The 13084-nt window shown below is 44.9% G+C and overlaps 1 protein-coding gene and 1 long non-coding RNA gene across 7 annotated transcripts in view; both read right to left on the reverse strand.

The window, feature by feature from the left end:
* The window catches only part of LOC125353181, a 21265-nt gene extending 15481 nt beyond the window's left edge, over nt 1–5784 (reverse strand). Inside the window, exons 1-2 of the long non-coding RNA XR_007211285.1 lie at nt 5759–5784; nt 4583–4585 (exon numbers count right to left, since the gene is read on the reverse strand). This is a non-coding gene — a long non-coding RNA (uncharacterized LOC125353181). The remainder of the gene's footprint in view (nt 1–4582; nt 4586–5758) is intronic.
* Nucleotides 1–12715, reverse strand: part of Entpd6 (ectonucleoside triphosphate diphosphohydrolase 6) — a 26886-nt gene extending 14171 nt beyond the window's left edge. For 2 of the 6 annotated variants that reach the window (XM_048348684.1, XM_048348689.1), the window contains exons 1-5: nt 12568–12715; nt 9565–9652; nt 9231–9257; nt 2500–2827; nt 1411–1487 (exon numbers count right to left, since the gene is read on the reverse strand). In XM_048348684.1, coding sequence (XP_048204641.1) covers nt 1411–1487; nt 2500–2791 — 369 coding nt within the window. In that variant the 5' untranslated portion in view covers nt 2792–2827; nt 9231–9257; nt 9565–9652; nt 12568–12715. Of the gene's footprint in view, nt 1–1410; nt 1488–2499; nt 3647–9230; nt 9258–9564; nt 9653–12567 lie in introns of those variants that run through there. The other 4 variants (XM_048348685.1, XM_048348688.1, XM_048348687.1 and 1 more) reach the window with 4 other exon arrangements.
* Nucleotides 12716–13084: the final 369 nt, after the last annotated feature.

Below are 13084 nucleotides of genomic sequence, written 5' to 3' on the forward strand. Positions count from 1 at the left end.
TTAGGTTTACTCTACACCTACTTTTTTTTTCTGGTAGTAGGGTGTGAACTCAGGACCTTGCTCTTGCCAGGCAGGCACTCTACCACTTGAGCCATTCTTCCAACCCTTATGGCTACTCTTCTATTTTTTGCCCATCCTAGGGCTTGAACTTAGGGCCTCTTGCTCTTGCTTAGCTTATTGCTCATGGCTGGTGTTCTAACATTTGAGCCATTCCTCCAATCTGGCATTTTTGCCAGTTAATTGGTGATAGAGCCTAGGGGACTTTTCTACCTGGGCTGGTTTCAAATGAGATCCTTAAAGCTCAGCTTCTTAAGTAGCTAGGATTACAGGAGTGAGTCATGGGCCACTTTTGTACCACTGATTTCTTTCTTTTTTAATACTCAAGCTAGAGAAAAGCAAAACTTTCATAACATTGCCTAAAGCCAGGACACTTCTGTGGGCAGTAAGTATGGACTGACTCATGACTTAATGTTGGACCTGGGCTAAGGATGTGGCTTAGAGGTATAGCTCACTTGCTTAGAATGTGAGTGGCCCTTTGGGGCTTATAAGAAGCACAATTTTTTAAATCAACAGGAGACAGTGACTCAAATGGTACTGGCACGTATATGGACACAGGAACCAGGAGAGAACATAGAAAGGCCCCTAGAACCCTTAGGGAATTCAGAGCTCTATAAGCAGCCAATGTTGATGGCACCTTGGGAGAAAAACAGGTGCCCTGTATTAGTGCAGTGGTAAGTATTACAAGCTGCAGAAGAAGTAAATACACCACAAATGTATCAAATCATTGACAGTTTAATGAAATCTCTTTTGTATTTATTTGGTTTTGTGGACACACACACATACAGTAAAACCAATGCTGGGTCTCTGGAAGCAAGGCAAATACTCTACCACCGAACTACACCTCCAGGGCTAGCACAGCAGTTTGAGACTTTAAATTTTGTCTCAGTAAATGTTTACTATCTTCAATAAAAAGAATGACGATCAAAAATTAAAACTAAAGATGTATTATATGGATGAGAGTGTAGCCAAATGGTAGGGCATTTACTTTCTCAAGAGGCCTTGAGTTAAATCCCTAATGCCAAAAAAGTAGTATAGAAAACTCATGATAGTATAAAACTTTTAATTAAACTTCTAAACAATGCTTTTTGTACATTTGCAGAATCTGGGCTTCTGAACTGCACCAGGACTTCAGGACTCTGTGCTGGGCTGGCAAGCTAGCAGGCATGTCTGGGATGCCTGAAGCATACCTGCACACTCAACCCCCCCCCCCCCCCCCGCCGTCCTGAGGGGCATGGCGGGGCCCAGGGAACACTAGAAAAGATTCCTTCTCTTGAGATGGCCCCCTGAAGTCAAAGGAAAAGAGCTGATATTTACAAATTACACCATCAGAGGACACAAAAGTGTGCTTACCTTTTCAACGTCATCAGCATAAGCAGAAAGACCGGGCTTCAGTGCTTTGAAGGTTTCATGGGTCAAGGTGGGAGTTTCTAAGGGGAAAATATTTTTTAAGGCACAACTGTAATATATACATGAGGTATGAATATACACAGTGGAGATAAGCTAGACATTTTAAGGGCAGATGTCTGACTACATAGATTAATCCCAGGGCAACTGGTGCCCTTAGCATGTTTCTCTCAAAATTCTGACTCTTTTAGTTCAGCTAATTAAGCCAAGTATGATACCTAATGTTTGGGCCAGATTTTGATTTATCTAAAAAATCAACTTTGGGCTGGGTGTGGTGACCTCTGGCTCTGATCTCTAGTCTCTCTCTCTCTCTCTCTCTCTCTCTCTCTCTCTCTCTCTCTCTCTCCCTCCCTCCCTCCCTCCCTCCTTCCCTCCCTTTTTCTCTCTCTCACACACACCAAATCATTGTTATCATAAATACAAAAGAAAAAAACCCCAGTTTTATTAAACTTCCAAAGAGTTGCATCCATTTAAGGTTTTAAATTTTAAAAGGTAATTCTAGCTGATTCATACAGTATGAATAATTCCAAATTGCAAATATATTGCCAGGATCTGGTGGCTCATTCCTATAATCCTAGCTACTCTGGAGGTTAAGATCTGAGGATCATGGTTTGAAGCTGCCCAGGCAGGAAAGTCCATGAGACTCTTATCTCCAATTAACCATCAAGAAGCCAGAAGCAGAGGGTGGCTTAAGTGGAAGAGCACTAGCCTTGAGCAAAAAAGCTCAAAGACTGTGCCCTGAGTTCAAGCCCCAAGACTGATTTTTTAAAAAAAATCAAAATTACTTGCTTGTTTCTGGGGTGACTATATTATAGGACTCCACAGATTTGGAATTTTTCTTGAGCCATGCCTCCCAAACCTGCAATTTTTTCTTATTAAAAAAAATTTGTTAGGAAAACACTCTAATAACAAGATGAGCCTAAGCCAGCCCACACAGGTTTTTGAAGTGAAGAGATCCTAAGACCCCTGCATGAGAGAGGGAAAAGACAGACCCAATGTCTGGGACCAAAGAAGCTCATGGTCAGGCCACAGTACCTCCAGGTGGCCGGGCAAACTGGAAGACATGTATGCGGGTGCCAGTGCTTCCAGCATCAAACATGATCCCGTAGAAGACCTCGTGATTCTGTGCAGCTGAAATGGAGGAGCTGTGGGCCTGCTGGCCCCACCGTGCCCCTGAGGCTGCCGCCGCAATGGTGAAAAAGGCTTGGGCAGCAGAGGCCCTGTGCCACCTGATGTAGGCGACATAGATGAACAGGCCCACACACAGTCCCAGTGGATATGCCACCTTCGTCACCCGCAGAGTCCCATGGTTTGATATTTTTCTCATTTCTTAGTCTGTCAAGGACTGCGCTGCAGCTGCTGGCTAAAAGGGAAGAGAGACAGGGAAAGCACATTATCAGGCTGCAAGGCTTCAGTGTGTATTAGAAGTGTCCAGGTCCAGAGGAACTGGTCCAGGAACCAGGAACTGGTCTGCATTTCCCCGAGGGAGTCAGAGGTTTCCTTTGATCCTCAGGATGATTCTGGAAGGTCTAGCTCACTAGAACTGAGGGTTATAGACACTGTATAAGCTGTGCAAGGTCCCATGCCCTGCAGCACAAGACTGGTATGGCCTCTGTAGGGGCTTCTCCATGACTTTGGGACACACTGCTGCCGGTATCAAGAGTCCCATGTAAACAGAATCTAAACATTCAACCCAGGGAGCAAAATAAATTTTATTTGATAAGTGAATGTGGTGGTATACTTTGGTAATCCCACAAATGGGTGTGTATATAGGGACAGGAGGATCACTAGTTCAAGGGCAGCCTAGACTACAGTGAGACCCTGTCTGAAAAAGAGGTTAATCTGGCACCATTAATCTTGATTTAGTATACTCTGAAATGAAAAGATTATTACCAGCTCCTGGTCTTCCATGGAAGGCGAGGTGAGAGGCCTGATTCTCAGAACTGTCCTACTCTTGATGAATGTCTACAGTCTGTCTATTCTGCTCTCTGTCAATAGTGAGGAGTGGAGCTTCCAATCCGAGGAGTATGAGGTTTAGAGGTGTAGTCTGGGAGCAGGACATGTGCCCCCTATAAGCAGCATGTGCAGTGGGTGAGCTAGCTCCTGGGTAAGGTGGGGGGCAGCTGGTCTTCTCACCTGCAAGGTAGGACAGCTCATGGAAAAGCTGCCTCCCAGTGCTGTGGGGATTCAGTATGCTCAACACGCACAGACTGAATGCAGAGGCACAGAGGAGGCATAGGAGAATTGTGGCTGTGCTGCTTGGGGAGAGTGGCAGTGCAGGGAAGCAAGCTGAAGCCAGATGATTTCCAACTCAGAGGCAGGGGCAGGGAGCAGAAATAGAATGGACGAGCTCTTAGAAGAGAGGGTTGAGCAGGCCTTCCTTAGGCCACCCTCCCTGTGGTCACACATGGATGTCCACAGGACCCTAGAGCTCAGGTCACACAACCACTGCTTCTGTATGCCCCTAGCTGAGCTGGGGAAGGAGACAGTACAAATCAACCCTTCTCAGCGTCTGCCACATGCAGGCTGTAGAAAGGCACTCCTGAAGGACAAGCAGGACTCCTCCCCAGCTCCCAGCTCCTCCCTTACAAGCCCCTCAAAGGCACAGATGCAGCTTGTCTTATACTAGTGCCATCTAGCATGATGCACAAACTCTTATCTGCAATGGAGAAGGATGCTTCTTCATCTCCCATGTTACCACCAGGCATGCACAAAAGTTCCTGTTTAGAATTCTTTTTTTTCTTTTGAACTTGAACTCTATGTATTTGACATAGTGGTGAAATACACATAACATAAAATTTACCATTTTAACAATTTTATAATACAGTTCTGTGGCCTTAAATATTTTTTACACTGTTCAACTCTTTCAGTCTGCCGAATCTTTTCATGGAGATACAACATTGCAAGATGGTGGAGTAGGAAGCACGAGGCTTCCATGGAAATGTTAAGAACAAGCAAAGACTGGCTAAAAATGTTATAGGAGCTTCCCCCAAAAGATTAAAGATCTTTAGATCCAAAGACTGTCCAGTGAAGGAAAAGCCAATGCAGATGGTTATGTAGTGTTTTACAATTTTGTCTGCTCTTCCACAGTGTGGTGCTGTCTGGCAGAAGCAGCAACCCTCTTTCCAGTCTCTTCCCTAGAGAGAGCAAAACAGTTTTTTAGTCTTCTTCCTGCCCCGCCCCGCCCCCTCCCCCTCCCCACCACCCCTGGCCCCAGACTGTCTTGGGCTGCTTAATGGACAGGCTCTGTTTTGCTTGACTTGGAGCTAAGAGCTCAGACAGAAAAATGGCAGAGGGCTGTGGTGGCACTGGTAGACTACAGATCAGCACATACTGATGGCAAGAATTACAGGTGAGGAAACACAAAAGAATAGCTAAGGCCCAAAGAAGAATTGGAAGGAGAATCCTTGGCAAAGTAAAAGGCATTTAAAAGCTGTTGTGGTTGTGAGGATTATACACAGGTCCAGGGAAGATGCATGGTAGAAGAACCTGAGACACAACTTTCACTTGGCTGATCTCAAGGCTCAGACACTCCTGAGAATCAGTGAAGATTGTATTGATTCATCTGCCAACAATTGGAGAAGTGGCTTTTTTTTGGGGTGGGGGCGGGGAGGTTATGGGCCTTGAACTCAGGGCCTGGATCTGGATCTGTCCCTGAGATTTTGTGCTCAAGGCTAGAGCTCTACCACTTTGAGCCACAGCTCTACTTCCAGTTTTCTAGTGGTTAATTGGAGATAAGAGTCTCATGGACTTTTCCTGGCTGGCTTCAAACTGCAATCCTCAGATCTCAGCCTCCTGAGTAGCTAGGATTATAGGCGTAAGCCACCAGTACCCTGTTGTGGCTATTTTCTTTAACTGCCTAATTTTTAATTAAAAAAGAATCACAAAGCCTATAAAGAAACAGAAACATAATACTTATCAAAAGGTAGAAGAATGGCAGAATATATCCCTGAAGATACACAAGTTTAGAACAAGCATTTAGGCATGTTGAAGAGTTAAAAGAAAAGTCAAAGAATTGAAAGAAATTATGAATATACATATTTCTATTTCATACGTGTGTGTGTGTGTGTGTGTGTATAACTGGTGGCTCACTCTCATAATCTTAGCTACTCAGGAGGCTGAGATCTGATGATTGAGGTTTGAAGCCAGCTAGGACAGGAAAAGTCCACGGGACTCATATCTCCAATTAACCACAAAATGACAGAAATGGAGTTGTAGCTCAAGTGCCATCCTTGAGCAAAAAGAAGGGCCCAAAGGGCTGAGTTCAAGCCCCAGTACCAGCAAACACACACACACACACACACACACACACACACGCATTCACACATGCACATGAGCAATATTAATTACACACACACACGAGAAACAGTTATATCAACAAAGAGAAATTGTAAGAAGGAATAAAATATAAATTGTAGAGCTGAAAATAAAGTGAAAAAGTGAAATGAAAACTTGACTAGAAGGATTAGATAGCATATTTGAATAGGTAGAACCATCAGCAAATCTGAACACAGAACATCTGAAGTTACTGAAAAAAGAATGAGATAAATAGAGCCTAAGGGACTTCTGAGATGTCACTGACCAATATACACTTAAGCAGAGTTCAAGAGGAAGAAAGAGAACAGGGCATGAGATTATTTGAAGAAAAAGTAGCTGATATTTCCCAAGTTTGAGAAAATACATGAAATACCATCTAAAAAACTCAGCGAACTCTATACATAAGCCCAGAGATCCACAACTGGAGAGCCGAAAGACAAGGGCAACATTCTGAAAGCAGTTAGAGAAAAGCGACTCATTATATACAAAGAATCAAGATCATCAGCCAATTTCTCAGCAGAAACTTTGGAGTCTGGAAGGCAGTTGAATCATATATTCAAATTATTGGAAGAAAATCTTGTCAGGCTGGCAGCACTTGGGAGAGTGAGGCAGGAGAACTGAGATTTCTAAGCCAATTTGGGACACATAGGATACCCTGGCTCAAACCAAAGTCAAAGCCAAAGCCAGAAAGAAACAACAACAAGAAGACAATGATAACATAAAATCCTCCTGTCAGCAGACAGTTCTATATTTAGCAGACCTGTCCTTCAAAAATCAGAGAAAGCCAGCACACACAACAAGAGGAGGGGCTGGGAATGTGGCTTAGTGGTAGAGTGCTTGCCTAACATGCATGAAGCCCAAGGTTCAATTCTTCAGCACCACATAAACAGAAAAAATCCAGAAGTGGTGCTGTGGCTCAAGAGGTAGAGTACTAGCCTTGAGCAAAAAGAAGCCAGGGACAGTGCTCAGGCCCTGGGTCCAAACCCCAGGAATGGCAAAACAAAAAACCCCAAAAACATCCAATCAAATGAACAAAAAAAAAAAAAAAAAAAAACCAAAGATGAACTAGTAGAACTAAAAAGCTTCTGCAGAAAAGGAAAACGATCAAGAAAATAAAAGAGCAACTTCTGAAATTGAAGAAAAATATTTGTAAACCACATCAAACTTGATAACAAATCATCAGAATATATTAAAGAATTCCTAAAACTCAGCCACAAAAAGTAATCTGAATTTTTTTTGAAGAGTGAACATATTTCTCAAAATTGACAGATGGTCAACAACATGAAAAAAGTTGAATACAGCTGATAATTAGAGAAATACAAATTTGCAATTAGACACTACCACCTTATATCTATTATTATAGACACTACAAACAACAACAACAACAAAAAATCCATAAAATAACAAGTATTGGTGAGGATGTGGAGAAACTGCTGGTGGAAATGTAAAATGGTATAGCTGCTACAAAAAACAGTATGAAGTTTCCTCCAAAAATAAAAAAACAGAATTACTATGCAACCCAGCAATACCACTTGAGTATATACCCAAAAGAAATGAAATCAGGATCACAAAGATACATTTGCGTACCCCCTCACAAAAGCCAAAAGGTTAAAGCAAACCAAATGTCAGCTGATAAATGATACATCTAGATATAGTTATAGATATATATATAGATATAGATATTAAAAGGAATATGATTCAGCCTTGAAAAGGAAGGAGGCTGAGACTATAGCTCAATAGTATAGTCAAGCTTAGTAAGCATAAGTTCTGAGTTAAATCTTCAACACCATAAAATATTAAATAGACTAGATAGACAGACAGACAGATAGGAAATTTTGATGTTGTAATATGAATAAACTTTGAAGACATTCTACTAAGTGAAATAAGCCAGCCACAAAAGCCAAGTAAGTAATGTACTACTCCACTCATACAGTTCCCTTCCTTGGACTCCATGGTACACCACAAATTCATAGACATACAGTGGAATAATGGGCTAGTGGATGTGGGGAGAAGAGAATGGGGAGCTACTGGATATAGAATTTCAGTTTGGAGAGATGGATGGATGATGGTGGTGATGTTTGCATGCAATGTGTAAGTATTCCATTCCACAGAATGGTACCAGTAAAAATGGCTTAGATGATAAATTTTATGTAGTGTACAGGTATTAGTTGGATATAAAATGTCCAGAAAGGCTCATGTGTTGAAGGCCCTCAGAGTGGTGGTGCTATCAAGAGATGATTGGATCATAAGGGTGCTAAGCCCACTGATGTATGAAGCCATTGATAAATTCACAGCTGAATGGAATATTAGAAAGTGGGGCTTAGTTGGAGGAAGTAGGTCACTAGGGGCATGCCTTTGAACAGCATATCTATGTCCCTGGCTCCCTTCCCCCATCTTCCTTCTTGTGCTGCTGTTGCCTCCCTGTCCTCTCCCCTTCTGTCCCCTCCCCTCCTTCAGGTTGGGGAAGATGCTGAGGACTGGGCCTGTCCATTGAACCAAACTTACTCTTAAACATCTCATCACTCTTCTTTCTACTCTTCATCTCGCTCTCTCTCTTTTCAGCGCTATTGAGGATTGAACTCAGAGTCTCAAGATGCTAGGCAAGTATTCTACTACTTGAGCTATATCCCCAGTCCTTGCTTTTAGTTTATTTTTTCCGTACTTTCTGCCTCAGCTAGCCTTGGACCTACATCTTTGTGAAGCTGGGATTATAGGAATGTGACACACATCCAGCTTTTATAATGCCTTACCCTTAAAAAGATGGCAGGGCATGCCTTACTGTAATTCTTCCTGCCTTAAATGTTATGTTTTGTTGTTGTTGTTTTAAAGTATAATGCTTTTTTGGTTCTTTCTCCATACCCTTCCAATTCTTCCAGGATATTTACTGAAGCTCTGCCTCTACAGGCCCCTTCTTTGGGCTCCATGGTGCTCCACACACTTCTGCTTCACTGATAAATTTTACATGGGGTTGTTCATGTGAGGCTATCTCCTCCTCAGTCAGATACTGCCTCTTTGGGAGCCAAGATTAGTTCACCTATCCCACAATGTCCAACACCCAACATGAGGCCAGAGGTTAGCAGCTTTTAGCAACCCTTGCCACCAAGGGAGGTCATCTGATGAGTAAGCTATTTATTGAGGCAGAACAGGCAATAAGAGGAAGATGGAAGCATCAATGGACAAGTGCAGGCTACAGGGAATGAGCTGTTTGGCAGGAAGCACATTAACCAGCAGGTTATTCAGAAATGGGACTGTTCCTTGTGGGAAATGACAGGGGTGAGGCAGGCACCTGGGGGATTATCTTCCTGTGGGAGCTGGGTGAGATCCAGAGGTAATCCCACCCAGAGCGGTCAGTTCTTGTCCTATAACTGCTTCTCCTGTAGGCTTCCCTTTGTTAGGTTACTATGATCCAAACCATAATATCTGTTTATTATCATTAAATATTGACTTACTTGTATTTATAAAGTTCTGACGTGGTTCTGAATAGAAAAGGACACAAAAGCAGCATTAATGTCATGTAATTGTGAAGGTGTTTTATTAAACTTTCTTTATGGAATCAACTTTTACAAAGCCCTATTTCATTCTAAAAACCCTGTTCGACATGGTCTGATTAACAAACAGTCCATCAAGTTTGGGCCAGTAGTGGCTATTTATTAAATTTACCTTCCCACTTAAAAAAAATCTTTATGTATCATCTCCTATGTCCAGGGATCCACACAGTCTGCAACATTGCCCTCATTTTCTAAGCACCACACAGAAGCCCCAAGTGTCTGTAGATGGACTTGCCTGAGATTGTATAGCTGGTAGGTGATGGATCACCGATGAGTGTCCTGGACTTGTCTCCAAGATGAAGTGCTTTATTACCTCACTTCCCCTATAAACACAAGACTCTACTTTAGACAACCAAATAACATGCACATGAATTTACAGTATCTACAATCATTAACATTACTACTCAACAACAAATTTGGGATGATAATGAACAGAGTCCAAATAGAGAAAGCACAGAACCAGGAATGGTCAGGCCCACAGGCCACTTTCATGGGTTAAGGGGTTTGTCCAAATCTAAGATACCTACAGAAGGGGCAAATCACATATCCAGTGGGATATTCTGCTTAGAATCACCTGAGAAGCTCACTGAGGAAGCAAAGCAACATAATCTTAATCTGTTCTTTACCAAGCAAAGAGGGAGGCTGAAAGGAAAGGTGAGCCAGATGGAGAATAGGAAGAGGCTAGACAGGAAGCAGTGTACATTGAGGAAAACAGAGGTCTGGCTCCAGCCAGGGGCTACTTTTTGTCAGGAAGGCAGGAGCCAGAGGAGAATGTGAGTGTGGCAGTAAGAGCCTGCCCCATCCCCGGACTAGCTTTGTAGGAGCTGAAGATGGCAGGATGGCTCTATGAAATACATGCTCCATGTGATTTGGCCTGGTAGCTGCCTAATCTGTTACCCAGTTTGTTCCAGGCGTTCATGAAAGTATGAGAAAGAACTATGATTTCCAGTGACTCCCACATATGCTGAAAACGTGCCCAGAAAGAAAGCACTTGGGAGATGAGATGGGAGGACTAGCGTGGGGGCAAGCCAGGATGAAAATTAGTGAGATACTATCTCAAAATAACAAGTTGGCTGTGGTGTTTTACACCTGTAATCCCAACTAGGTGGGAGCCAGAGGTAGGAAGACTGGAGTTCAAGATGGGGATTGATGTGGGCATAAGATCCTATCTGAAGAAAAGACTAAAACGGAAGTGCTAGCAGTGTGGCTCATGTGAAGCATAAGACTCTAAGATCAAACCTTAGTACTGACAAGAAAGAAGAAAAGAAAGAACGAACTCGTGTACATTAGCAAACCATCACTCATTCTCCTGGTAGGTGTAAAAAGACTTCTGGGGCGGGGGGAGGGACAACAAAACAGTACTACCAACAACACTAACAGCACTCCCTAAAAAACAAAAAAACACCAAAAACCATACATGCATTGTGTGGTTTCACAGGATTTGGTGGGAGGGAAGGCACTTCTAAGCCCTCCTTACACAAACACCTGTGCACCTCTCAGGTTGTACACATGAGGTTCCAGAGGCAGATGACCTTTAGCCAACAGACTGAAAAGTATATACACATTATTTCCTTCACACTCCCTCTCTGAACAATCACTGAGCGATAAAAGTGATTGACATCTCCTCCCCACTTCCTTCTTTGCTTCAGACATGGACTGAAGTGTGGACTCTTTAGGGATTAAGTTTGCATACTTTCAAGAAAACAGCCTGGCCCATTCCACTCCCTTCTTTTTAAGAAGTCACAAAACACAGATGTTCCTGTTGCAAGGACCCATAATTGTTAATTATCTCAGACTTAATTTTATGACGTCAGACCTAACTGATAACATCAGAACGCTGGTACAGCAGGTGTAGCAAGAAGTATCCTCCCCCACCATACATTTCCCTAGCATTTCAACCTCTGCTAAACAGCCCATGCCTTGTATGAGGCACATGTTATTTTTGCTTTGCTTGATGAATAAATATCTGTTTCTTGCCTACCTGTGTGTCCTTACCTAATTCTTATTCCGTATTTGGGGACAAGAATCTAAAGGGTTGAATTTTGAGGAGTCCCTTTCTTCCTAGGAACCTCATCTACTAGTGACGATGTAAACATTTCAGTTTTTGGATTTGCACATCTATGCTTTTCAGATATTTCCAGGACAAATACATTGTCACAGAATGTTAATACCAACAGTTTAGAAACTCCCTCCAGACAACACTATTCTTTCCCGTTGCAATTCCTGGTTCTGTGCACTGGTCCAAGGTGGAGTCCTTATCATCACATCCACCAGCCACCTCTCCCCTGTGGAACCTCCTTCTAAGACATCTGACATAATCCCACCAGTGGCTATTGTCCCTGTATCTTGCTATGATGTAGGATGTGTGTCTGGGTACAGATAATCCTAGAATGGCCCAGCCACTTCCAGGCGATTGGTTCCTGTGGATACACACCCAGGATAGGGGGCTGTGCCCATCATGTCCTACCCAGCAATCTAGGACTTCCTCCTATCCCTGTAAACCATCCTATGGTCTCCACGTGCACTTAAAATAAAAACCACTCTCCCTTCTCTGTCCCATAATCCCTCCACACTCTTCTGGTTGTTAAGCGATTTCTCCAGAACCAATCCATGATGGCATCCAGCTCGATCCACCTTAGGGTCCCTCCCTTCCTTAGCCTGAAACCCGGTGGTCATCGGTCAGCTCATGAGGAACCTTCTGGACCCCTCAGATAAGCTCTTTTTCTGGTCACTCCTATCCCATCGAAGTGTACCACCCTCCCCATCGTGGACAGCAGGTTGTGCGGGTTGGCGGAGCTTTTTCACAGGATTGTGAGATACAGAAGGGGAGGGGCCAGGCCTAGCCTGATTTCGAGCTGGGGGGGGGGGGCGGGTCAGCAAATGCCATCGCAATGAATGGAAGCGGCAGGCCTGGAGGCTCCTCGGGGACACAAAGCCCCCCCCCCCCGCCTTCTGTCCTGCCCGGTTCTCCCCACACAGAACCAGAACCCCCGTCCGCGGATTCCACGCGTGCAGGGAGGCCTAATAAAGACCAGGACCCAAGAGCAGCGGGAGAGGGGGCTGCGGGTGCAGATGACCCAGACAGCCCTCTTCAGGAGGGACCGCGAGGTGCCGGGCGGGAACGAGGGCCTGCACCCCGGGGGACCCCGGCTCTCCTCTGGGGTCCCAGCCTTCACAGCGCACCGCGCTCGCGCGTGAGGAGGCTCCCAGGCCGGCAGACCCCTCCGGTCCCGCTTACCCAGCGCAGTTCCCTCTGCTTCACCCGGGGGAACAGGTGCTGTCTCCTCGACAGCGGGCGGCCCGGCCACTCGGGGCGCTTCCAGACTCCCCGGTCCCGTCCCGCGTCACCGCAGCCTTAACCCCGCGGGCCACGACCCCGAGGATCCCACGACTTTAGCCCCGCCCACGCCCACGTTGCGTCACCGGATGGGCGGGGCGTCAGGCCCGAGTACGCATGCGTAACAGGGCGAGGCGGCGCTGGCCCCGCCCCCGCACCAGAGCTGCTTGGCCTGCAGTTGCGGCTGGCGGCTTTTCCGCTTACCACGGTCTTCTTTCCTCTGAGTGAGGCTGACAGAAAATAGGATCTTGCCATCGGACGTTGCCTGAGGCCCCTCCCTGGCTAGAATTTCCCCACTGTCACCCTCTTCAGACCATTCACTCTAAAATGATCTCCCCTAGGTCCTCTCAGTTCCGTCCCCCCTTTTTTTGGACGGGAGGCGGGGGGGGGGGGGGGGACGGGGGGGGAGGGCGGGGGG

Source organism: Perognathus longimembris, chromosome 6, assembly GCF_023159225.1.
Source record: "Perognathus longimembris pacificus isolate PPM17 chromosome 6, ASM2315922v1, whole genome shotgun sequence".
Lineage (NCBI taxonomy): Eukaryota > Metazoa > Chordata > Mammalia > Rodentia > Heteromyidae > Perognathus > Perognathus longimembris.